This window comes from Corvus kubaryi, unplaced genomic scaffold (genome assembly GCF_017639235.1).
Source record: "Corvus kubaryi isolate FWS band 111438036 unplaced genomic scaffold, C.kubaryi_AGA036_p1.0 split1-65, whole genome shotgun sequence".
Lineage (NCBI taxonomy): Eukaryota > Metazoa > Chordata > Aves > Passeriformes > Corvidae > Corvus > Corvus kubaryi.
The window spans coordinates 2,913,647-2,940,547 of NW_024582080.1; the positions used below are offsets into that span (position 1 = coordinate 2,913,647).

The 26,901-nt window shown below is 36.4% G+C and overlaps 1 protein-coding gene across 2 annotated transcripts in view; it reads right to left on the reverse strand.

Moving 5' to 3' along the window:
* The window catches only part of COG6 (component of oligomeric golgi complex 6), a 55,355-nt gene that overhangs the window by 18,423 nt on the left and 10,031 nt on the right, over positions 1–26,901 (reverse strand). For both annotated transcript variants that reach the window (XM_042014319.1, XM_042014320.1), the window contains exons 5-13: positions 21,818–21,929; positions 19,752–19,834; positions 19,447–19,517; positions 18,174–18,267; positions 13,364–13,492; positions 13,163–13,254; positions 8,825–8,889; positions 4,936–5,027; positions 3,151–3,268 (exon numbers count right to left, since the gene is read on the reverse strand). In XM_042014319.1, the coding sequence (XP_041870253.1) occupies positions 3,151–3,268; positions 4,936–5,027; positions 8,825–8,889; positions 13,163–13,254; positions 13,364–13,492; positions 18,174–18,267; positions 19,447–19,517; positions 19,752–19,834; positions 21,818–21,929 (856 nt within the window). The remainder of the gene's footprint in view (positions 1–3,150; positions 3,269–4,935; positions 5,028–8,824; positions 8,890–13,162; positions 13,255–13,363; positions 13,493–18,173; positions 18,268–19,446; positions 19,518–19,751; positions 19,835–21,817; positions 21,930–26,901) is intronic.

Sequence of the window (26,901 nt, forward strand, 5' to 3'; positions counted from 1 at the left end):
CTTATGTAATGTGGGACTCTTCTCAAAAATAGATATGAAGAGGAAGCTATTTTCTTGTCCTAGAAAGAACAGCCTGAAGTCTCAGTTTCCCATTGTGCCTTCAAAATTAAATCCCAGGCAGAGTGAAGACAATGCTCAACTCAGGATAATCAATAATCTAGGGAATGAAATTGTCTATGGTGATGAGGACATCAAATTACCATCCTGTCATTTGTCTACATCCCAAGGATGGGATCTTGAGGAGTTAGCGTATTTAATGAAACCTGCTTTGTCTAAAATATGTTCCCAACTAGCTATATTTAAGTGAAAGATTTGCTTAAATCATATTCTGGTCTATCAACTACTACATAGAATGTAGATATTAAAAAAGCAAATTATCAGCAACAAGAGATGATACTGAGGAAGTGACGATCATTAAAACTGTCGACCTGACAGGCCATTCACCACTTTCCAATAATCTAAACAGAAGAGGCATTTAAATCTATAGAAATAAAAGTATTTTTACTTAAGAACATCCATTTGCATTTTAATCGATTTCCAAAGTTATTCAAATTGCCTTAAGAATCATATTTTAATCAAAGTATTGGACAGTTGATATTCTTTGAAACAGGCTTATCAATGCCTTAAGATGCATAATCTAAACTGAAATAAGAAACCACTATTTCCAGATTGTTCAAGTGAAAAGTAATTTACTAAATTTCCCAGTGAATATTCTCTATCTGCACAACAGGAACAGCGATGAAGCCTTTGCAATTGCCTATGTAAGCACAAAGGGTCCATCTTCCAGGGGTTTAATCTTCTCTGAAAATAAAAAAAAAATCTGGAAGCAGTTGCAGTGCATACATAGCTGGCAAAAAGCTGGTAAAAAGGCTGGGATGTGAAGAAAATCCTACTATTACATATACACAGTTTTGGTCTGAACGCACATTAAAAAAAAGGATGGTAAAAAGCAACCTTCAGTTTCTTCAAAATGTAAATGCATTGTGGCATTCACTACTAAATTTACAAAGACAAATGAAAAGGCATAAAACCTGCTTATCTGTATACTAACACGCAAAAAACTAAGTAACAAGAGAATTAAATTTATGATTAAAAAAAGGTCTTTATCGGATGGAAACTAATGTCTCTCTGAGGGTAATCAGCCTATAAATTTTGTAGTTTTTTATGAAGCAAAACTAATTTCAGTCATGAAGAGATAAGACATCATTCTATCAATTCAGTAATCCACTCACAAAGGGTAATAATATAAGGTGCTACAGAGGACTACCTAAAACTCAGTTACAAAAACTACACATTAGAACAGTAAGATTTCTTCTCAGATATAGAGTTATCTCACTGTTAACTCCTGAAGCAGATTAATAAATAATTGTGGGAGCCTTTGTTACCCATACATCTAACAGTCCTCTAAATCTCTTAAAGCTTTTGACCTCAATTATATTCTGAGGAAAGAGCTTCATAGGGCACATAGACAATGTAATATTGTCAACGTTTCAGACTTAATTTATAAATGTGTTTATGAGAAAGAGCAATATTATGATCTTTTCCCATTACATAGTAGGCTCGGTATGCCATTCATTACTTGTAATAAAACACCACTGAAGGTGGCAGCGCAATCACTGCCTTCATTTAAGGCCAGTAAAAGAAAATTTGACTACTTTATAAAACAATGACAGCATCAAGAACTGGTTACATCCAGACTGGGGGCTGAGGGAAGGGGAACTAAGGGGGCAAAGAGAACTACACAACCTTCCCATAATGACAATAGAAAGAACACACACTATGAACTAGGGGACCATAATTCCTTTATCATTCTTCTTCTGAATTCTACACATTTCCAAACTGAAAACAGTGTATCACCCAAAACAAAACTGCAAAGACAGTGAGTTACAACTGATTTTCCTGTGAGTAGGGAAATCATGATGGATCCTGTTTGAGTACAGATGTAATACCCAACAGGATAAATAAACAGAAAAGAAATGAATACAGAGATGTTTTCAAGCCAAGAAAATGTCTTTCCTTGAGCACTTTGTAAGCAAAGAGCAGTCATACATTTTTGCTAAGGTACATCACTGATTTCTTTTCACGTTAGGAAAACGTACACAGATATTTCATTTTAGCTTACATACTAGTAAATAAAACGTTTTTTTGGCAAAATTAACGTTGTCCTTGCCCGTTGCATGTTTGAGGAACTCAGCTTTAGCTGATCCTTGAAGAAGCATTAATAGCAAAGGAACTATTATTGATACGACACCGCATTCAAATGGAAGTACCCCACAGGAACAATGCATTAAGTGAACTTCAGAAGTATAGACTGTGTGTGGTAGCAGCTAAGGAGCAACCCAGTGAACAAACGAAACCACTGAAATGAATCACTGGGATATCTGGGAGAGAACAGGAGGAACACCTGCTTCTTTGAGAAAGGCATTCCCCAGCCCCTGCAGAAAGACAGGAAATTAGGTCCAGACAGGCTGTGCTGAATGAGACAACTCATTCAGGACCACAGAACAATACTGACAAAACTCAGAAAACCTGACTGAGTGGCCAGCAAATTATAAGTCTTTGCACAAAGAATAGTTTCTGGAAAATAACATATTTTTTCAGGGAGGCTTTTTTTTTTTGGTGAAGGTTAAATAATTTAGAAATGCATTTACAAATGTTACAGCAATGTTCATGCGGTAAAACTATTTTTATAATAGACAGAAAAGCCCGAATTTTGTTTTTACTTAGCTTACCATTTTGGGATATACATTGCAACTTCAAAAAAGGAACGATGCACAATTAACTACTGATCTGATGATGCATTAATACAAACTATACAGCTCAATTGCCTGACTTTGCTCTATTACACTTAAGAAAATTTCCTATTTTGTTGCTTCTTGTAGATTTTAAAAATATGTAAACTGCTCTGCAGAAAAATACTGCTAACAGCAGGATTTTAGCCATGTATCCACAAACCTCCCACTATGAATAGAATAAAAATATAAACAGCAAGTTTGTAATGTAGGTCCATAACTAAAATACAGAAAACACAAGACTTCAGCTTCAGGAAAAGCTGACATATAAAACAGCTATTTACCTGGTAGTCTTACTAGACAAAGGGAAAAAGAAACATGTCTTGAAACATGAAAGCTGTACAATTTTGAAACAAACCTTGTCCATTAGTTTACTTGCGTGAAGACTCAGGCTATTAAAGAATATTTTCTTGCTCAACAAATGCATTTCTTCTATTGTTGTCAACAGTGTGGCTGCACTGTTTCCTACAATACCACTGAAAGCAAAATTAAGATTATTTAACAAATCTAAAGGGGGAACAACATGCTAGTCAGATATTTAAATATCATTTCAAATAAGATTATTTTCAAAGTTGAAAATTTATAGCAAACAATTACAGGGAACAGTTCTCCATAATGGCTGAGCGATAAGTTGACTGTAAGAACAAGCACCATCAAGTATTTCATTAAGCAGATATTAAATACAGGCTATCAAACTTGCACCAACTTTTTTGTAGAGTACTGGGTTTTTGCTTTATTATGCTATAAATCTACTTCTGTTATAGAAAAGAAATTATGTAACAAAAAGAGTTAACAATATTCTATCATACTGCCTGCTAGGGATAGCATTACCTCTCTCCTTTCTTCACTGGGATACTAGGCATCTCCAAAAATGTAAGAATTCATGCCTTGCTGTTCCAAGGGTTAAACTATCACTCAGCACAGACACCACATGCCCCTTAAATGGCACTACAGGACCATGCTCCTCTCACAGATACATCCTCCCTCTGTCTATAGGAATTGCACTTTTAAGCTACAAACTGGCAGTGAAAATTCATTGTGTCATAACAGGACTAAACCTGTATCTCGATTTTCAGATTGTAATCTTGCATTTAAGAGATCATTTCTCAAACTGCTTTTTCCCTTCATTAGTGAGGTGCACCTTCTCTATACAAAGGAAACTACTCAGCTGGTAGAAGGTACTTCAGTGGTCTTTAAACATTGTGTTGTTAACAGGACAGAGACCAACAGATAAGACTGACTAAGACTTTCCATTTTAACATCACATTTTCAATTGCATCAAGCTTTATAACCACAGGGAAAATCTAACTTTGGAGACAGAAAAATGACACCAAAATCTTTTAGGATTTTTGGACAATAAAATTAGGAATAGCTCTTATATGTGTTCTACTATAGACCTGCCATCACAATTGAGGATTTTAAATAAGGTGGGAGGTGCCCAAGAACCACTTATCCCAGTCTGCCTGACATCTAAAATATTTTAGACGGAGAAGCTCAAGTAGTAATATTAATGTTTCCAATTCTCAGCAGTTCAGTCCAGGGCTGTGGAGGAAGATTTTTCTGCTGCTGCTCTTTCTAACCAACATGAACTACAACATATGCCACAATATATAAATTATATATAAATTAGCAGCTCTGGCTTCTCTTCAGTTCCTTTATTCCTGGTGGCATCTGGAAGCTTGGAAGGTGATCAGTGCATCTTCAACACTGAGATATGGAAGTGCATAATTAGGAAAAAAAAGTTATCAAAAAGTTATCAAAACACAATTGTTCAAACAAAACAAAAACAAACAAACAAACAAAAAAAACCCAGAAGTAATTTCCTTTAATAACATTTCCTCAAAGGGAACTTGACTTTGTTATCTTAAATGCTTTGTAGAGTTTTTCTGTATACTATTTGAATGTACACAGAACAATAAAGAAATAGTTATTGTGGCAAATTGATGCTATACTCCAAAGCAGTTTTGATATGAACTGAGGAATGGCAATGGGTAAATGGTTTCTGCTTGTTATCACATGTGTTTCTTCCTGATGTTATAGTGCAGAGCAACAACTAAGCAACAGAAGTACTCTTCTTAGCAGATTGTTACATATACAACTAGGGAAAAAAGGCATTTTTAACATACCTTGTCATTTTGCATACCTGATTGTATGGTGGTAGAACTTGAGCAAATTAGAAATCTTGTACAGTAAAACTGCTCCTGGCTCAGCAACAATCACCTGCTCAATTCTAACCTGCACCATGAACAAATACAAACATCCTTCAGGTCATAAATTTCGAAAGCCAGCCTCCTATGACTTTATATGCAATGTATCTCTGATTTTTAAAAAATAAATTCAACCAGAAATAAATTTTAAAAAGAGAACGTCCAGTTAACTACAACGTTCCAATTGAACCAAAGTGCTTCTGGGCTGCCAAGCATCTGGGCAGAAAACATGAAGGTATATGTATTCTTAAAAAAAGAAAAACTACAAACCCAAAAAGCTTTCCAAAAATCCTACAGTCCCTACAGACTTCTGCTGTTATTGGAAACTTAAAAATAATGAGATCATTTGATGGATTAATACTGGTACATACCAGAATCCTCCCCAGCACTGAATAGCAAGAACAGCTGCAATGCTGCAGAATCACACATCTACAGCAGTAGATTTCTAGCATCATGCAGCAATTCAGAACGTCAAAGTATTAGGTATTTTGCCCAACAAACAAATTTCACCTGGACAAATATATTCCTCACTTAAATGAGAGCATATATATCTCCTACCAGTATCTAGTTAGATATATTTATAACTAATAACCAGCTATGTTGACTGTTTATCTCAATCAGGAGATACTGGCTACACAACAAAATGGTGCTGACTGTCTTTACAGTTGGACAGCTGATGTCTTGTCTCCATGGTATACACAAGTCTCCACTCAAAAAAGCTACCCCAGGGTCGATCTTTATGTACTTATGAAGCAGAATAGACAGTGACTTATCATTGCACCATTACTGCACGTGCCTATGTGTGAAAGGGCTACACACAAATCAGCAGCCACTACCCACTCTCCCAAGTTATTTGCTGTTCAAAGGAACACAATGTGCTGCAGTGCCTTCAGCTCAGAGCCAGCTGCAGGGAGAACCAACTAAGATTAGGCTTCCTCAATCCTTTCAGTTTGCATCTAATTCACAGACCAAAACCAAATAATACTTTTTAACTCTTATTCACAATACTTAATGTATAAAGTTTATTTCAACACAAAGGTGAACTTTGCTCTTCAGTGTGTTTGTATATTCAAAGGTCTATATACCAATATCTGTCTCCAGTGTTACCTAGGTCATGCAGGCATGAATACTGAGCATATTCTAGTTGTACAGCAAAAGAGAATAGGGCAGGCAGGGGAAAAAGAGGGAAAAAAAATACTGACCAAAAAAAATGGGAATAACTAAAAGAAAATAATTAAGAAACTGAAAAAGACAGAACAGGCAGAAGGAGAGGGGAAAAAAGAGATTTTTAGGGTCATGAAAGAAAAATAAGAATTAAAAAACAAAGCAGGAAAAGAAGAAGTGCTGCTTCCCATACAGAAGTCTTCACTGCACTGGAGAACCAAAATTTGCAAGCGACTCAACCTAACCTGTTCAGGGAAGCTCTGGACTTAGAACTCTTCACTATTTTTGAGTCCTGTAGCCCTGTTGTTAGCTGACCATAAAAGACTACCTGGAGTCCACATAGGGCATCAAGGACATTTTGTTTTGAACTCATCTTAAATGCTACGGAGAATAGGAATAGTTTAATTTAAACGTTTTTTAGGATTCTCCTGTCTCCATCTGAAATGAGAGGCCTGTGGTAATATCTACTACTAGGGAGTATTCAAGAGTCACTTGAATGCCTAAAACACAAACCACCTATGAGTAAGAAATGTGGGCAATTTAGACTGCATGTAAGCATAACTCTTCTACAATGTATTCCTCCAAACTGAGTCTATTTCTGTTGTTCCTCTGAACATGGTGGCTTGCAACTATCTAATTACCTATTCTGCATTGTATGAAGGCTCTTCTGCTTGGGGGTTTCTCAGGGGGATTCTTTCTACCTTTTTTTTCCTTCCCCAGGGGAAACAATAAAAGTTCCATACTTTTTACTGTAAAGTCTAGACTGGCAGTGAATTACCATAAGCTGCATTCTATTAAAATACAGAATACAACAGGATTGTATTAATTGTTCTTTTAAGATTTTTTTTTTTCATTTTTACTTGCACAGTAACTAACTAACAACAATATTTCAGGGGTATTTCTAAAGAGACTAGCAGCATGCAAGTATAAAGATTTTGGCAATCAAAATGAAGGGTGCTCTGTACTTAACTATAAAAATCTCAAGTACTAATATCTCTAAGACCAAAACTCCCTCTGACTAACAGAGGAGTTTGATTTTATTCCAAATTATTTTGTTGGGATGCACAGAAATACTGAACTCAAACATCAGCATTCAGTATTAACAGAACTGATTCAAGAACACAAAAAGTTTGGAAAATATCTTCCAAAAAACAATGCTGTGGTATCTGTCTGTTAGGGTAGCATCATGGTGTTTTCCAAAAGATGAAAAACTAAAAGGTTGTGAAGGTTGAGCATAATTCTGTGGCAACAGGCACAAAACTGAAATACAAGAGATTCTGTCTGAACATCAGGGAACACTTTTTTCTTTACTGTGCAGGTGGCTGAGCACTGGCATACGTTGTCCAGAGAAGCTGTGGAGCTTCCACCCTTGGAAGTATTTAAAAGTCATCTGGACACAGTCCTGGGCAAGCAACTCTAGGTGCCCCAGCCTGAGCTGGAAGTTCGGACCAAGTGATATCCAGACGTCCTTGCCAACATCAACCCTTCTGTAATTCTGTGACATTATAAATGGCACCTTTTTGAACTTTACCTCTCTCGAGACCTTATGCTTTTCTTATCAGTAACTTATGTATAGTATCCAGAAAGTAGCTGTTCACATTTGAGACTGAGTATTTGTCAACTGGATATGGTTGTTATAGTTACAGCATCCTAAGAGAAATTTATTATAATAGTATTTAGCACAGTAGATTTTACTTTAAAAACACTTGGATTTATACACTGCACAGTTGGGCAATAATGGGTATCAGCTTCATCACCTTGATTACTTCAGTGCTTATGTGAAGCACATTCAATAGACCAGTCACTCAATCATTTGATGGATCGTCATTAATTATTTCTATCAAATGCGTCCCCTAAACTTACTAAGGCTGTAGCTTGAAAAAAAGACAAGTATGGAAGGATGTGACAGAAATACAAAAAACTGGGGTAGCAGAAAGATGGTAATTAGGAAACAAATTTTCATGGTGTCTTTCAAATACTAGAGCTAGAGTTATTAAACAAAACAAACCAAAAAAACCCAAAACACCAAAACCAATAAAACCCCACAAACCACAAAAGGAACCGGCTTTTCACACAACAGAGTTGAAATGTTCACTTCCCTCCTGAAGGATATGTTGTGAATACCAACATTTTATATAAATTATAACAATTTGACATATTCATGCAAGAAAACATCCATTGAGATCTATTATATACAAAGAAGTTATGGCTCAGTAAGTCCTTAGTATATTCACAAACAGGCAAGGAAACTATCCTACAGAAATATGACACAGCTGCATAACCTGTATACTCTTCCCTAAGCATAATGATCACTATGAAAAACAGGTTAGTAAATTACATTGATTTTTCATTTGATTCACTACAGCTATTCCCATATACTTATCACAAAGCTGTATTTTTGTACATCAGCACTCAACCTAGGAAAAGTAAAACAAAATCAAGACTCAAATTTAGCATCCTAGTTCCTCTCACTATATGACTATTATAAACTACATATCTACAAAGGAATCTTTAATTTGAGAAAAACCCTTCAGAAGTTGACAATCTAATTCTTAACGAAGGGCAATGAAAATACATTGAAAAGATGGGAGCACAAGTTCTAAAAAAACATGACAGAGCAGTTTTTGTATTTAGAGTGCTAAGGAAAACAAAATACTTCACCTTCAGAGGCCTGCAGACACCTTCTGTGATGTGCCCAACTACTTCTTGGATATTTTCTTCCACACCTATAGTTAAAGCAAACACATTCTAAGATTATGGAAATGTAATTCTCTTTTCTTCAAGACTATAAAACAAATAAGCAAATGTAGGAGGTACTCCTCCCATAAAAAGCATTATGAACTGTATGTTCTTTTCTCCACATGACTAGTTCACACCTCCACTGTACTTCCAATCTAGCCATTAAGAAATAGCTGCATGGCAAAACAGTCCCGGAGTCATTACCTTTTGCTATGCAATTGCTTCCTAGTGCAACACAGTGCGTGGGGATTTGAAGCAGAATCAGCAAGGGGAAGAATAAATCACCTAGCAAGAAGCTGTCACAGTAAGGCTCAATATTAGCACTTCATGAAATTAAACTAGAAAAACACCAAAAAAACAACCAGGCCAGTGAGACGCTCAAGGAGCAGCAGTACACACCCTTTTGAAAGGCCTGACTGGCAAAGACACGTGTCTGTCAGTGCTGGATACTGACGAGCTCACGGCATTGTTACAAATGAAGCGACATGTGTACCTCCACACTACTGCGTGCTGCAGCACTGGCAAACGCTTCCTCCCCAGCAGCAATTGAAACTCATCTTTCACAGAACGATGTACAAAAGAGAATATTGCCCTATCTTACCACGAAACACAAATGAATTGTTGCATGGCAACCAGTGCTGTCATAAATCAATCAAACTGAAAGCAACAGATCCTCAAGCTCTCACTTCAGTAACAACTCAGAACAGATTTATGGAGAAAGCAATACTTTAATTCTAATTTAAAACTTGTCAACAGGAGTTCATCTTCAGATGGGACCCATGCAATTAAAGTAAATAAACTGACTGTGACATGTGACAGAAATCAGGTGACCTGAAGCTATATTTTGCTTAGTTCAGACTAAGAGAGATTACCTCAGAGAGTAAAAATAATGAAAGATCAGAGGTCTGTGCCAATGCCTCTTTACACCAAGTTACATGAAAAGCCACATAAGCAGTAACAACTGAATTCAGTGCGGTGGCTGTAGGAATTTCAACATACTGAATTAGTAAGGTAATAAAAATATGCTTATATACTTAAGTACTGATATCAAGGCAGAAAGCAAGATTACAAACCACACCGTGCATGCTCTTTTACGTAATGGCTAGCTCCCAGACAGACCTTAGCAATTTACACATTTTTTAGTAGGAACAGTCACACTTGTACCGTTCATCAATGTAACAAGCACCTAGCACATATTTGCAATAGTGTATCTAGACCAGATTGACTTAAAAACAAGTTGTTTGGTATGAAAATTTTAGCTCAAAAAATATACAAGTTTGAATACCAAAGGACATGGAATAAAAATTTTGATATACCACATGCTTGTGCCTTCGCATGTATTTTCATGTCCAATTAGAATATCTGGATTCCAAAAGCAGTGAAATCTTCCAGCAGAATGGGTTATATAAGTGTGCAAGTTTGACATAAAAGAATTACAGAATAAACAATTCTTAGAGGTCCAAAATAACTTTTAGAATACAGCTCATAACTGAAGATACGCTTCCAACTCCTTTGTAAACCATATATAATTTTTCTCTGTGTATCCTTCTATAAAAGGAGAGAGCTTTTTTTTGGACTTAGTTTAGCTTCTGTTCTCCATCTGGGCTCCTGTAACTCCATGAAAAATTGGTTTCTACTGCGTCTCTTAAAATGCCTGCAATTCTCCATTCCTTTCAAGTAGAAGATCTCTGTATGACTGCAAGGCTCCTGCTAGCAGAATACCTAAACTCTGAAGAGGAAAACCAGATGCTTTAGCTTGTCCAGCAAAAGAGTTAAAACTTTTCTGACTGTGTTTTCAGTGCTTAAAATTTTAATAGCATTTTTGATCAGGTTAATTTTAAACAGCTAATTTTTTCAAGCTTAACACTTTAAAACTTTTAAAAAACCATTTTTGCATACTCTGCTTATGGGCTACATAGTTAAAAGTAAAAACTGGGATGGAAATGTTTCTCAAAAAAAGTGTCATTCATACAACTTTTCATCCAGTGGGACCAAATCCACCTGTATCGTACCAACAGGTATGGCTTTTCTTGTTGTTGTTTTTGAGAAGGGAAATTTTTGTATAGCTGTGATTTGCCACACTCTTCACAGCCCTGAAATTACACAGGGCTTATAGGAGAATTTAAACAGAAATCTGAACTCAGAACAGATACACCTGAATGAAAATAATAGAAGCAGTTCCATCTGCAAAAAACTACTCAAGTTGAAGTGAAAACATCTGACTGACCTAGCTTCAGACTGCCAGATAGGTGTTTTATCTATGACAGTTGCTTGGGCTCCCTCTATAGGGGAATGGAAAAAAATCCCAGTTTGTGATGAAAGTCTCCAGAAATGCTTACATTAGATCTCAAATTTTGTTGGGAAGATCTGCACTCTGAAGATGCAAATCTCTGTCCTTATCTTTAACTGCAAATAAACAAGATGTCCACTTGTTAAACGGCTACATTAAATTAACTCAATTTTTATTGTAGCCTGCACAGCCAGACACCTAAGACTGCACAAAAGCACAGAAAATTCAACTTGAGTTTCTCAGTACCACAGATGCTTTCCTCATTACCAATTCAGGATCTAAATTTATAAAGAACATATAATGTCAAGCTACTTCAGGGCTTCACTGCCCATAAATGTTTCTTGCTAAATCCAGTGGTATCCTGTTAAGTACTGTTTTGTCTTACAGACCTTATCACATCACCACCCTTGCCATCAAAAAAATTACCCCGAAGACACAGAGGAATAGCTACAGACAGCATGTCCCAAGCTTTGTTGCTCCCAGTATGAGAGTAAGAATTCCTCTTTACATTTCTTAAAAACTACAACAGTGATAGCAGATCCACTCCTGGAGAGCTTAGGAAAACATATTTTTCCTTCAGACTGAAACACTGAATCTCTTGTTTATACCAGTCTCTCCACAAAAAGGTTTTGGCCTGATGATTTTTTGTTGGAAACTTCTCCCCCAAATATTTATATTCTCTGTATTATCAAGTATCTTTCTCTGTGGCTGAAAAGCTCTAAATATATCTCATTTCATGGTCATATCATCTCAGCCCGACGTCCTGTCAGAAGGCCAAAGAACTTCATAGTTAAGCAAAGCACTAGACAAATAAGTGGGAGAATTTCAGAACAAAGTGCAGTAGCAGAAGTCCAGCCCACAGCAGAACCAGACACATTTACATGCTCCATGGGGCCAGCTTTCCAGCAGAAGCAACAGTCAGTCATCTACAAAGAACTGCCATGTCTTTTTCTCTACACTAAAACCATCATGAGGCCTGCTTTCCTGTCTCCCTGAAATAGTGTCAGCAAACAATATTAAATTCACTACTATAGTACACTGTAATTGTAGTTAAAAAACAACAGCATTCCTCCAGTTTGATTTACAACAGGTCCTAAACAGCCTCCTTTCCCATATACCATTAATAAGGAAAGCCAATTAATACTTACAGCATTAAGGAAAATCAGAATACATATTCACTTTAAAACCCAGAGTAGGACTGAGACATACAATCTGAAGAGCTCACCAGATACAGATCAAATGTAAGTTCTTACAATGAGTTTGTTACAATTGAGTACACATGCTTAATTTCTAAAAAATACCTTTCTCTGAAGCTATGGTGGCAAACCATTCTAAAGCTTTTACAGGATAAAAGTCTTTAAAGTATAGGTTCAATCTACTGAAAACAAAGCAAAGGGGCTAAAGACCAAGCATGAGAATCTGCAGTTCTGAAATGAAGGAGAGCTTTGATATTAAAAAGCTTCATCTATCTGTGAGCAGCCTACTTCAACCTCTATAAACCTGGAATAATGTTAAATGACAGATGAAAATTCCATTTTCCTTGTAGCATAGAATGAAGAGACTTACAGGAACAAGGAATGATATTTTTAAAAAATTACTAAACAAAAGAGCAAAGGCATAATGGAAATTATCAACGTAATAAGCAATAACAATGTTTTCAAGGAAATTACAATATTTGTAATACATTACAAACAATTTTTGAACTCTCAGCTACACTCTAAAGTGCCACTTTGTAAATTTAGTGTAAATCTATTATAAGTACAGTAAAATAAACAAGTACATTTTTAAATTCTGTTTTGTTATGGGCCTTCTTTTGGCAGAATAGAACCACCAGCTATTCCTAGATTATTTCGAGGATAAATTTAAACTCAGACTTTTAACTGAAGCCCAGCCTAAGAAACCAATCGCACTTGCTTACTTATCACAGACTTACTATCACTTCATAATTTAAGTTTTAAAACCAGTACTACCTTGAATAGTTACAAGCTTTAACATAGCTTCTAAGTGTTCTTTCTCAGAAGCTGTAGCTTGATGCAACCAGGCCAGCATGTCTCCTACATACCTACACAAAGACAGAAATTTCAGTGTAAATCAATGGTTTATGGAGTCAGGAATTCAAAATGCCAACCAAAAAAAAGATTATTTCATATACATTCTTGTTAGTACTGTACCTCAGAGGATCATGAGAGTGCATTTCAATAGGGCGGGGAGTACCTCCCAGGCCTCCTCTAGTAAGAGCATCTATAAAGCCACGGACTACAGCACTCCTTCTAGCTGTCCCAAACTCATCCAGTGTGTATCTGTTATTGAAACATGAAAACAGGTTAAAAAAAACAGTTTCCCTCACCACAGTTGATTAGTTCAACTTCACAGTTAATACAACTACCTATTTTTATGGTTCTAGAAATCTTGCATCAATGCTTCTACTATAAAGCATTCAAAATCATCTGATGATGTCAGAATTTCCATCATCCTGCCCTGCCTACAGTACATCTGACAAACAGGAGATAAGAAGAGAAATTTCATGTTGTCACCTGTCTGTTCTAGAGCAAATGTGTAAGATGAGACAAGACTTCTGATATGGCAGACAGGCGCTGGAATATATAGTCTTATATATATATATATATATATATATATATACACACACACACACACATAGACACAGTCCTTTTCTCCTTTCTTCATTGGACAGCTCTTAAGTTTCCAGGCGAAATTAATTACCTGTCACATTTGTGGGGTTTTTCTACTGGATTTGAACAGTTTTTCTAGTGTTCCTCCTCTGACACCATTGCAAAATAGACTGAAGTAAGTACTTGGCACTGTGTTTCCTACACAGGAGCACTGGCAGAAGCTGTAGTCTTTCCAGGATCAGGTTACTACTATTGAAAAAAAAGAAGGGTGGGGGTGAGGGTAGAAAATCAAGTGACTGCTTCTGCAGAGTGTCCTGGGGTGCATCAGGCACAGCACTGTCAGCTGGACAAGGGAGGGGATTGTCCCGCTCTGCTCTGCACTGGGGAGGCCTCACCTTAAGCCATGTGTGAGTTTTGGGTGATACAATATAAACAAGACATTGAGCTACTAGTGATTGTCCAAAGGAGGACCACGAGGATGGTGAAAGGCCTCGAGGGGAAGCCATATGAGGAGCAGCTGAGGTCACTTGGTCTGTTCAGCCTGGAGGAGACTGAGGGGAGACCTCATTGCAGTTACAACTTCCTTGTGAGGGGAAAAGGAGGGGCAGGCACTGATCTCTTCTCTGTGGTGACCAGTGACAGGAACTGAGGGAACAGCCTGCAGCTGCGTCAGGGGAGGTTTGGTTGGGATACTAAAAAAAAAATTCTTCACCCAGAAGGTGGCTGGGCACTGGAAGAGGCTCCCCAGGGAAGTGGTCACAGCACCATCCTGACAGAGTTCAGGAAGTGTTTGGACAATGCTCTCAGACACAGGGTGTGACTCTTGGGAATGGTCCTGTGCAGGGCCAGGAGATGGACTCAGTGATCCTTGTGGGTTTCTTCCAACTCAGCACATTCTGTGATTTTCTTGACCCCTCTAAACATATACTAAAGAGAACTTTTCCTTGACCCTCCCATTCCCTTACCCCACAGAAATAAATAAACGAAAACTCAGCTTTTCAATTTTTGTACACATAAGCATCTTTGACAGGTTTGGGACTCTTGTTTGCATATGGTCCAGCTGATTGACAGAAGCAGCAATTTATTGTACTGCAACAAAAGGCTTCTTCCTTCTTCTAGGCTACCACATGACTAGTAGGAACAAGCTTACATTCGTTTGATAGTTGTTCACTGATTTTAATCAAAGAAGTCTGAGCTAGATATTTAATGGATGAACAATTACAGCCCAGAGTGCTGCATCTTAAGTGGCTTGCTGGTGGTAGAGGAGGTGCCAATAACTTACACATGGCTCATTTCTTGAGCAGGCTACCTTTCTGTTTGCATTGAAGCATGAAAGCAAGTGAAGGATGGGAAATGAACACTGGTAACATCCCTGTTATACTTGCAAGCCACAGAACATTTCTATTTTTTTTAAACTGATTTAAGCATTTTGAACAATGCACAAACTACAAAGGGAAAAAGAAAATACACATTACAGTTTATTTTTACAATATAACTGAAAAAATGTCAAAGAGTAAGCATGGTGTCACCTACCCATGACACCCAGCAGAGGAATAAGTATAAAATAATAAAAAGAATATTATTCACTGACTTAAGTCTGCATTTAGTAAGTACTGCACTCATTTAATAGAGGTGGAGAACAAAACTTAAAAGAAAATAATATATGGTTTCAAAAATGTTTGACATTAATTTCAATTAGATTTCTACTCTACCATAAAAAGTCTGAGGGAACCTTCAGTTTTGCACCTTTGAATTATTATTTGAAAGGGGTGGGGAAAGAGCACACTGAAGAATCTGGAAATTTCTGTTTAAGCCTTTTTCTTTATACACTGTACTTGTTAACTCAGAGAGTAAATATCTGCAATTAAAAAAAGTCTAACAAAATAATTCTAACAAATTACTATTTACAAAAATGATGCAATTAAAAGTGGAAGAGATCTAGGATCTGACAACTGCCCACTGTCTAGAATGAGCAATATTGGAATGAAAAATTTCAAGTGTCTATAGAAACCAGTTAGCTTTTTTTCCTCTCCAATAAGCAGCTATACAATAGATCGTTAAATATACAGCAGTGAAAGGGATCTTAACATTATTAGATTGGAAAATAGCATTTAATAATGATAACTTTGCTTTAAAAAGAAAACTACTAATTTTCTTTTTGCTCTCAGTAGAACAGGGTATATAGCATTACAAAATCCTGCATCTTAAAAAATTCAGCAATAACTGTTATTTACACTAGAACACAGTATTTACTGCTATGTTATTACACATACTCATGATCAGAGAAGAAAACAACATTTGGATTCTTTTCAACCCAGTCTTAATGTTTAAAATATACAGTAATGATCACTGGGGAAAGAGGAAGGAGGTAGAAAAAAAACTTTGGAAACCTGAGTGGATGTTGGAAGAGGTACACTGCTTTGAGCTATGTCTCCATGCATTTTCTAGGAAACAGTTTTCAATTCTTCTGTTAGAGCCAGGAAGTGAAAACCAACCTGAAATGTTTATTTTACATCCCTACTGACTGCAGTTCCCCAAAGTCTATCCATGGTGCAATCCTTCTGACACTTTTAACAAAATATAAGTCAATATAAGGAAACAAGAATTTGTAGATTTGTTTCTAAACTCTTGTCCTTCTCCATCTTATTCACTTTCAGTCAATCAAATCACAATCTTTATCAGATGCAAGAGCACTGATTTGGAGGGAAAGTGTTTAGCTCGCACGGCAGTGCTTATACACATAAAGCAAAAAACAAAATTATTTTCTTTTGCGACTTAACTTCTACATTATGAACTCAGCACTTTGTTACTTAAAGGTATACAAATTTTTTTTGAAGGAAATAAACTAAATCTTGAGATTTAAAATGTAAAGCATCAGTACTGCAATTTTGATAATACTGCTGTAGCAAGTAATTAAGCCTGATAATCTGTATGAGAGACACGTGCCTGCATCTTCTACAGTCATGTTTATTTTTTGCCCTTTTGGTAGAGGAAAGGTCTTACCTATCAATCTCTTTGCTAATACTATTACTATTGTTTGTGAGAGAAGTGTCAGAAAAAAAAAATTTCTCTTTTGCAGATTCATTTTAGACTGGCCAGCAGTGGATTTATACACAAGATGGGCTTTTTTCCCTGAACTAAGAAAGCCAAACAATGATTTTATGAAGTTTTATAGTATCATATTTCAACAAAGTATTCATTGCAGAAAATAAAACTGTATCTAAAAAGAACCCCATAAAATGTTGTAAACAGAGTAGTGCCCAATCTTTTGCAGTTTTAAAAGAGGGTGTAGAAGACAGAATGCAAGAAAGGACTGCAATCCCCAGCTATGGCCCGAACTACTGCAACGCACCACATCCAACAGCTGGGGAGGTCAAGTGACACCACTTCTCCCTCACATTAACCAGCAGAGCTGACTGATCATGTCAAGATCTCTGAGCGTTCTCTCACACTGACAGCATTTTTAAGGTGAATGTGCACTATTCATTTTTCCTGTGAAGGGCTGCATGGAGCTTTACAGGGTCATGTACCTACAATTTTGCACACCTGACACTCTTAAAGACAAGGGTAGCCTTTGAAAGGCTGCCTGTTACTCTGCTGTCCTGGATACCTGTAGCTGAAAGTAATTTGCAATGGTTGCAAATTAAAAAAAAAAAAAAAAACCCAACGAAAACAAAAATCCCAAAAACCAAAGAAGGGTAAATACCACCTCTTTGGGTATGGTCACCCCAATAAACAGTTCTTAGAGTGCCACCTCGTGGCTGGCTCTCCTAAGTACCATTTAATTTACTTCAACAACCCTTCAGCAAATTCTGAGTAAGAACAGTAGTATTTTACACATAGATATAGATATATAAATATCTCTAAACTTTAGAGGTCTATATGTAGAAGTTTTTAATAGATTACTGTATAACTCATAATGGAAGACATTCTTACTACCACAGGCATTTCAGTAAAAGCTAATTAGCCTTTACCAATTTTTTACTTTGGGGATTTAAATGACAATCACATGTTTTGGACAGGATTTTTTACTTCAGAAAAATCCTAGAATGAGAGCGCAGAAATTAACAATTCATTTAAATTAAAACAGTCTGACATTTTAATTTAATTAGAAACTTGTGAGTTAGAAAAAGTCCAATGACATTTCCTGTACCATAATTACATCAAAAAGACTTCTGAAATTTAAAGTAGTTGAAATATGATTTTTTTTAACTTAAGTTTCTGTGTTGTTTTAAATTTGACAGAGGACCAAAGTACCACCAGACTTGGCACTGTAATTCATACCCATCTTTAAGTTTTATAAGCTCAAAATACTAGTTTCTGTTAGAGGTAATAGCAAACATTTACTTACTTGTACAGGACAGGTCTATCTTGTAAGGCTTCCATGGCTTGAGCGAGAACCGGAGAAATGTCACATGATTCTTGTGTCAATGTCCTGCATTCATCTATAAAATATCAACCCAAATAAAAGCACATTCTTTACACTGTAATACATTTTATACAGGTTGTCAAACAAGAAAATGAGTTAAAAATTCAAAGGCTTTTGATTTTGAAGACTTCAGAATATGCTACCTGGGCTAGTTAGTGTTAAAACAATTAAATTCCCCTGCAAGCAGTACTGTAAAATGCATGTCCATCACAAACTTCAACAATAAAAAAGATTAAAGGAAGCTTAGTATTTGTTTGCGCCCACATACAAATGTTGACTCATTCAACCTTCAGAATGTTGTTGGGCTCCTTTGTAACTGTTTACCACACTTAGGTAAACTGTTAAGAAAAAATGGAGCAAGTACTTAAGCAAGCTACTTGTTTTGCTATTTGGTTCTGTTATTTTTTTTCTTTCATCAAAATAACTACATAAACTTGTATAGTCCAAGCAAGAATGTGAAAATCATATAAACTAAATCAATCATTGGCAGAAAAATTATGACTTTTCATTAGGGTGAAACCACAGCTATTATCTGAGGTTTCAGCATCCACTGAAGAACAGCTAATGAATATAAAAATCACAATGCACCATTTTTTTCCCCCATGAATCTTACTGTCAGTGAGACAGTCTCTTGCTTGGGAGAAGAGGGAAGTAATAAAAAATGCATCTATATTATATTTTACATTATCAAGGTGTTACACTGAACCTGGATGGCTACATCAGGAGTACACATGGAAAAAAAAAACCCCAAACCCAAAAGCCTACTCTCATTCTAAAGAGCATCCTGACAAAAGGAGGTGGCTTTTTTTTTTTTTTATTTTCTAAAAGTAATCCACCACTAAACTGGATTTTACTATCAAATCATTAAAACCAACAACTTCCCTGTAACTCGCAAGGAGATGAAATTCAATATAATTAAAAATTTGTTTGGACTACCAAAATGTAGTAGTTGTCTTTGTGGAAAACCATCTACTAAAATCACAAATAAATAATCCACTTCTATAATGATGAAATTGGCCCAAAATATTAGAGAATCACCAATTAACTATTTGGTTCAGAACACATCTTTCTCTAAGAAGGAAAGCAAAATGTTAATATATCTTGGAAAGGGTTTTTGCTAAGTTCAATCCACATGAAAGAATTAAAAGAATCATTATAATAATATTCATAAACATAAAAACATTCTTAGTCCTACTTTGAGTCCATCTGTAAAGTCGTTCATAAGATGTCTCTTGCAGTAAAGCCATCTGTTCCATAATTTCCAAGCTACAAGACAAATACAAAGTTTATTTGCAAATACTATTTTAGGCAGTACTAGCAAAGGCATGTACAAGTAAAATAAAACATACCATTATTAAATTTTTGAGCATTTTAAATTGTTGTTTGGGTTTTTTTTGCAAAATATTCTGTATAGTCATATGAAGCAAAAAATGAGACCTTGCTTTAACTTCTGCTTTTAACTGTAAATGGTTCTCTTGCGCTCATTTAAGTAAGACTCACCCTGCCCTTTGCTGATTTGTTCGGAGGAGAATCTTGACATCATCATGAATCTGTTTTACTCGTCCCAAAGCCTTGAAAAAATCCTAAATCAATTTAAAAATAAAACACAAGCAGTGTGTAAAAGCAGTAATTTCTATTCAAATCTCTAGCACTCTATACTCCCTCTTTCAATTCCATTCTTAAGTTTCCTGCAGGTCTGTGTTCCAAATGCTGCTTTTAAAATTCACACTCCGCCTCTGCCACTTCTTATCTTTCATTCCACCCTAAGAGCCTTAGGATTTTTTAAGTTTCCCATTGCATCAAACTCTTCTTCCACCAAAAAAAAAAAAAAAAAAAAAGTAAAGATGTGTTTTTAATCTGTCTTGGTAGTATGTGTGTTTAACATTCATTAGGTAACACTCTAGGGAGATTTTTGAGGACACTGCTATGCATGACATCACTGTCTCCCATTACTGTTAGCCACTAAAGAGCAAAATAAAACTTTGTAAAGTACAAGGATTTCAGGTTGATATTTTTATATTCATAAAATGGGGTAACTATTTCTAAAAATATATATATATTAAAAAACTCCATTTGCAATAGATTAGACTAAGGTTTTCCAAAACAACCTTTCTCTGGGGAGTAACTCAACAGCAGCAGTGAAGAAAAAAACCCAAATGCTAGAAGACAAGGACAAATGACTAAAAAGGTTACTTTGTTACTGTTTCAGAGTGCAAACGGAAACCAGTAACAGTTTCAAACATGCCTTCTTATGAAGACACATTTCAAATGCCTAGGAGGAGACCAGCTAATTCGGATGCAACTGTTTGTTACATCCTTTGTCATTTGAATACAGTTCGCTCAGGAAAGCAGTTTCATTCTGGTTCAAGTCACATAAAAATAGACATATTCCAAGTAAAACAGGCCAGCAATTTAATCTACTGCCTTGCATCAATTGTGTTGAAGACCATGTTTATAAAAAACCCAAAATACTCTTCCTTCAGGAAAAAAGAATTTCCAAACCAGAAGTCTGGCTAAAGGTGTTTTAAGCACACTGGTTGACTCTATCAGAGTGGAAATGCACACACATGATGTTATTGAAGTCTGCCAACTCAAGCAGCACAGCTGTTTCATCTCAGTCACTTCTGCACATTTTTCAGACAAAGTATCAAACAGACCAATCACGAAGTAACTGGCACAGCCCTGCTGTCATTGTTCCCTGCAATACGTGCTTTCTAGAAACCTGAATGTTATTTCATGGCAATAGTGGTACAAAAGCATACAGCAATTACTCAAGTGCACAATCATTTAGCACAATCCATTTATGCTTTCATTAGCACTGTTTATGGTTATCAGTTCCATGTTTTGAATAGTGCTTTAACTGCGAACAGGATGCCTGTGAAAATGAGATAAATCTGGACTACCTGCTGAGACATAGTATGGGAAGCTTTCCATGCAACTACAATAATAAAAAAGTCTATTAAGTATACTCAATTCTTTCATTATTCAGTTTGCTTTTACTGTAGAGCAAGTTTCCTTTTACTGTGTCTTCTTATTCAAACCATAAACATATTCCAAAACTTGTTTTGGAAGGTAGCTAAAGCAAATCAGTATCTAGTATCTTCAGCAACCAAATAACATTGAGGGAAAGCCCCAGCTTATACTGTTTCAAGTCACTGAATACCTATAGACATGAATACGCAAAATGTACACACATATGCACAAAGGCAGTAGTAGAGAGCTTCAAGCTTCTCATTTGCTTTGAGTGTCATGAAGTTTTAAAATGTCTTCACTGAAAATTCACACTTCATAAAGGTCTTTTTGAAGTGTAGAACCCCATGAGAGCTCATTTGCCTCAAACTCATTACATCACTACACAAACTAGAATTTAATGTTGATTTTCTTTCTCTTTACCTGAATCTTTCATCACACATTTCAAACTCATCAGAAATTCACCATTCTGTTAAAAGGTACATTCCTCCATAAAAAATTCAATTGCAAACTGAAAATAAGATCTCGTGTACAATTCAGCGAAGGCATTTCTACATTTTAGTTCAGGGCAAAGATTTTAATGTTCATTGAGCTACCTCAGTAATTGGCTCATCTTTCGTGCCTCGAAGCAGATTCATTTCATCTGGTGTCAGCTGGAATTTTGCTATGAATGCATCTGCAACTTGTGCTTTCATTTCTAATCTCTGACTGTAATAAAACAAAGTGAAGAGATTATTAGCTTTTTATGCTTATCCCAAAGACTTCTTTTTCACATTCGTACTTTTGGAAATACAACCAGCAGCAGAAATTGGTATTATTAAATTACAATAGCACATTCTTGCCATCAAACACTTGAGTTGCTTTTTCACATACAATTTTCTATTAAGCTTACACAGATTATTCAGTAAAGACAATATAAAGGTATGTTAACACATTCGAAAATTACTAAGTTCTTTAAAATAATATTCCTTTAGCATTTGTATCATAAGTTATCTAATCCAGATACTTTGTGCTTGTACACTTGTAATGCTTGCAGTTATTTCCTTTCAAATTCACCAAGGAAAGGAAAAGCCTATAGTACCCAAAATGACAAAATTAACCTTAGATTAATCTACTTTTCTGCAGAGCAGATCCATTTCTTTGTAACATCATACAGTTGGGATACCAATTTACTAATCTCACAAGCAATCAAAATGCAATGGCTAATTCTCTTGTTGACTACCCCTCCTGAAACAAACAGAGCTGGGATGCAATAAGCAAACACCATCTCCATGGGCAGCATCTTCCTGCACGTTTTGTCACACACTTCACAGCCACAGAAGGACCCAAATGGAATGGACTGGGACTCCTATAACAACAGAAAATTTCCTCAAACTGTGGTTTGAGCACACAGTATTCCAGGAAATAAAGACTACTTTTTCAGGACATTGAGATGGCATTAATTAGTTATTTGCAGAAGAATAAGGCTCAATTCCTTTAAGATCATTTCAGCGTCCAATGTGATATAATTACTGCAAGATAAATACACAGTTACTACAGGGTGGTAAGACAGGCAAGTGCACTTCTATGTACTGTATAATTAAATTTCCTTGCAAGATCAAAGCCTGGAAAGTAAGCTTTCATTTATTTACCCCTTCTTTACTATCCAGCTAGTATGTGAACTTCATTCAGCTAAGAAGTGTGGAAAACTGGCTTCCCTTCTGTAGACATGGATGACTTTCCTACCCTGCAGTTCCACAAACTCTTTTAGAGATCAGATTAAATGTTCTGCAATTGTCAATGCTCTAGCATACTGAACAGCAGGAGGGAGAGTAATATAAAATCCAACAGTGCTTTAACAGTAAAATTTATGAAAATCAAAGGGGAAAACAAGCCAGTACTTCTAAGTTACACAGAAGAGACCTAATCAAAAAAGAAAACCAAAAACTCGTATGCTTTAATACCACATCTTGAATTGATAATTCAGGTTTCACTGGGGTCCTAGGCAAATATAATGATTTTGTCTTTACACTGACAGTTTTGCAATGCTTAAAATCAATCTATCTATTTAATTTTCTCTAAGTAAACTCTACAATTTCAAATTTTGGGTCTCCATGAAGCCAAATGTTTCTCAGAAAAGGAACAAGAGTGATGGAGGATGATTTTGACCAACTATACAGGCAGATGCATCCATGAAAAATCATGGCACTTTCCAACACAGTGGAAGGGGAATGGAACAACACCATTTTGAACACATTCACGGAAGATTTATGTGGTAAAACCTGAAAAGAGCAAGTCACGGTATAAGAAGCAAAAATACCAAGACAAGTGATCTACAAAACATACAAGACATAGACAAGAAGATATTAATGAAAGAGTATTTTTAAATCAATATTAGGCCTATAAGAGATGTTCTGAGATTAACTATGCAATTGCCCAACATGGATGAAAGATGGGTCAGGTCTGCTCTGCAGTAACATAATGCAGCTTAGGCTGCCTCAGCCAATCCTGCTCATCCCTGCCCTGTATGGACCTTCCCACCGTGCCAGGCACACTGTTTATAGCATCATGTAGTGAATCAGATCAGGGAACAAATCTGGCAGGAAAAAATCCAGAAGTTTTTACTTCTCAGGGGTGGAGATTACATGTATTTTCTAATTCAGTTTACCACAGCCTGCACTAAGGGACTGGGGTGTGCCAGCACCAGAAGCTGTCAGAGGCAAGAGGGCATTGACTTCACTGCTGCTATGAAACTCTGATGAAAACTACACTTCAGAACTCCTCTGGGGTATAAGAAGAGGTCATTTCAATTATAAGTTACAACTACTACCACTAATAATCAAAATTTTAAATATTAGGACTCAAAAAAACCCTAGAGGCATCATGATCGCTAGTCAAGCTGAAAATCAGCCAAGGATACTTAAAATCTAACACAGTGATGCTGCTTTCAACAAAGCACTCCTGTTTCACACAGTTTGCTGAACAAGTCTAATGCCTCAACATCATCATCACTGTATTTGGTTGAAACAACAGAAAATGTAATTTAGTGGATTAACTTTAATAGTTGCTTCAAGTCTCTCCTCTTGTGATGAAAGGTCTCAATCCACAAAGCTGAAAATAGACTGGATTATCCCTCCCTTTAAGTAAGAGAAGGAAGATAGCAAAGAGATGAGAGAAGGCAAATGCAAGGCCTTCTTTGGTTTCAACTGAAACAAAGCTTCCATAAACAGAGAAGCAGATGGGATGCTGAGAAACTTCTGCTCTTCGAGCCTGTGTACCTCCTGAGTGCATAAACTTTTAGGTGCTCTTACAGAAGATCTCCACTTATTATCTTGTGTTCTTCAGATTTTTTGAATGTATACTTCCACCAAACTGGGGGTAGGAGGAAGTCCGATTTTAAGAAATGCGGTATACTGGGTATAGCAGTTTTCAGCTGGAATTAGGGTTGTGGCAGAACAAGGAACAGAGTCAGGAACTGTACAAACAGCATGATAGTGAGTCTGTCCTGGAACTCTGTGCCCCATTTTACTCCTCTTTTATAAAAAAAGAACAATCTTGCTAATGAATCTCTCTCCTTCTGCAAGTCCTCACTCTTCATCGTCCTCCCTCCATATGGAGAACCAGGTTTGATCAAACACCATACTTTAAAGTCATTCCCATCCCTGGCTGTGTCTTGGGCTAACACCTGCCATGACTGCACACTGATGGACTCTGTGCACTCCCAATAATTAACTTTTATAAAATAGAGTCAACGCATTAAACTCAAGCACACTGGGCAAGCTAAGTTTCACAAGGTACTCACAAGACAACAGCCTCAAGGTGGCAGCAATGTTTCACTCAGCTTTCTCAAGATAGGGATTGGGAATTGGTGACAAGCATCTCTCCTAAACAAAAGCATGTCTCTGAATTGTGATAAACCTGTTTCTTTTGAGCTCTTAACAAAGCACACAGGATTTCAAGAAGCTACTCAGTTTCAGAATCCAGGTTAGCCAGTTCTCCTTGAGATGGCTGTGAAAGTTGCCTTGGTTATCAATCTACACAAGAAAGAGACCCTATATCCCAGATGACAATGTAAATTATACATGCCTTTGATTTTTGCCTGGCAGTGTACAGGATTACTGAGATCAATACACTCACATCTGTTTTCAACTTTTTTATCTCTATATATTTATTTTTGTATTTATTTCCTCACACACAAGCTAACAGATATTTAAGTAGAATTTAATCTATTTTATTAAGGCAGGGCAATGGATTAAAATGCCACTCAAGGTTGCTATAATCATTTCACTGCAGTAAGTGCCATACAAAACACAATGCAGGTAACAACAAAAGCCATTGTAAGGCTGTCTTACATATAACCCACAGCAGTCAGTACCTGTGTGCAGACACCTTCAAGATCCACTGGCCTTTCTGTAGATAAAATAATTTCTAAATTCAAAGCAGTGCAGTACAGCTGAGGAAAGGCCATACCATGTTGTTATCCCAAATTTTATGCTTTTCCTTTTAACAAAGTTACTCCTGTATAAAGGAACAAAACTAACAGCTTATGGGAATCCTGCATTAATGCAAAGAGGGAAGTGCCAAGTGTTGGTAGAATTTAGAGCTTGGGCAAAGGACAGGATTCCAACAAAGAGCAATTTCCCCAGTTTTAATCGTTACCAGGGAGACAGAATTCTTTTGCAAGAGAACTCAAGAGGCTGGGAAAACTATGCACTTCATGCACTTTTCCCTTGAACGAAATACAAATGTGCACTGTTTGTTAGGATTATCACCTAGACAGCTCAAAAGTGAGGTGGAGGAGAAGTAGACTTTTCCAAAGCTTAATTTTATCTTGCCATCACATACATCTTCAACCTAGGATGAATCAAAGCAGAGCATTCTGAAATTACTTTTGATTTGTGGTACTGAGGATTCAATATATTTTTAAAGCCTCAGGACACTGGAGTATTTCTAACTCGTAAATAAATAACAACCATCTTTAACAGACTTGTATAAAGCTGCAAGAATTGTTTTCCTGTCATGTGAAAGGCAAATATACAAGACCATGTAACAAAACATTTACACACAGGCATTACACAAAATTTACACAAAACCATTCTTAAGAGTAAGTACAAGTGCAAAAATGCATTTGTAAATGCTGAGAACAAATTTTTTATACTGCATTTTATCTGTCAAACATATCTTACTGAAGTAGAACTGAAATACTGTGAGGAGGTATTCAGTGACTCATTTCATCACAGAATATAATTATGTGATTTTCTCCTTAATTAAAAAATAGGAAGACATAAAAACCCCAGTGGATTGTCTAATGTTTCCAGGATACAAGAAAAAAGCAGTAATAGTTAAGAAGGCTTTAGTGAGACCTCATCTGGAAAATAGATCACAATCCTGATCATCTGTGTGCAAGAACAATGCATTACTAGAGCAAAGCTAGCAGAATGATCATGGGAATGGAAAAACTAATTTATCACAGGAGATGAAGGAAGCTCTTAAGACAAAGGAGAAGATGAGAAAACAGACAATTTATATCCAATAATTAGGTTGGAAATCAGGGAAAGGCTTTTACTGGAAAGAACAAGCTTTTGGGTAAGTGTTCCACGAATAGCAACACACACAAAATGCAAAAATAACGCACTAGTTATGTGTTGAACAATTGATGAGTTTACCAAAGGCATCATGCAAATAATAGGTGGCAGCAGGG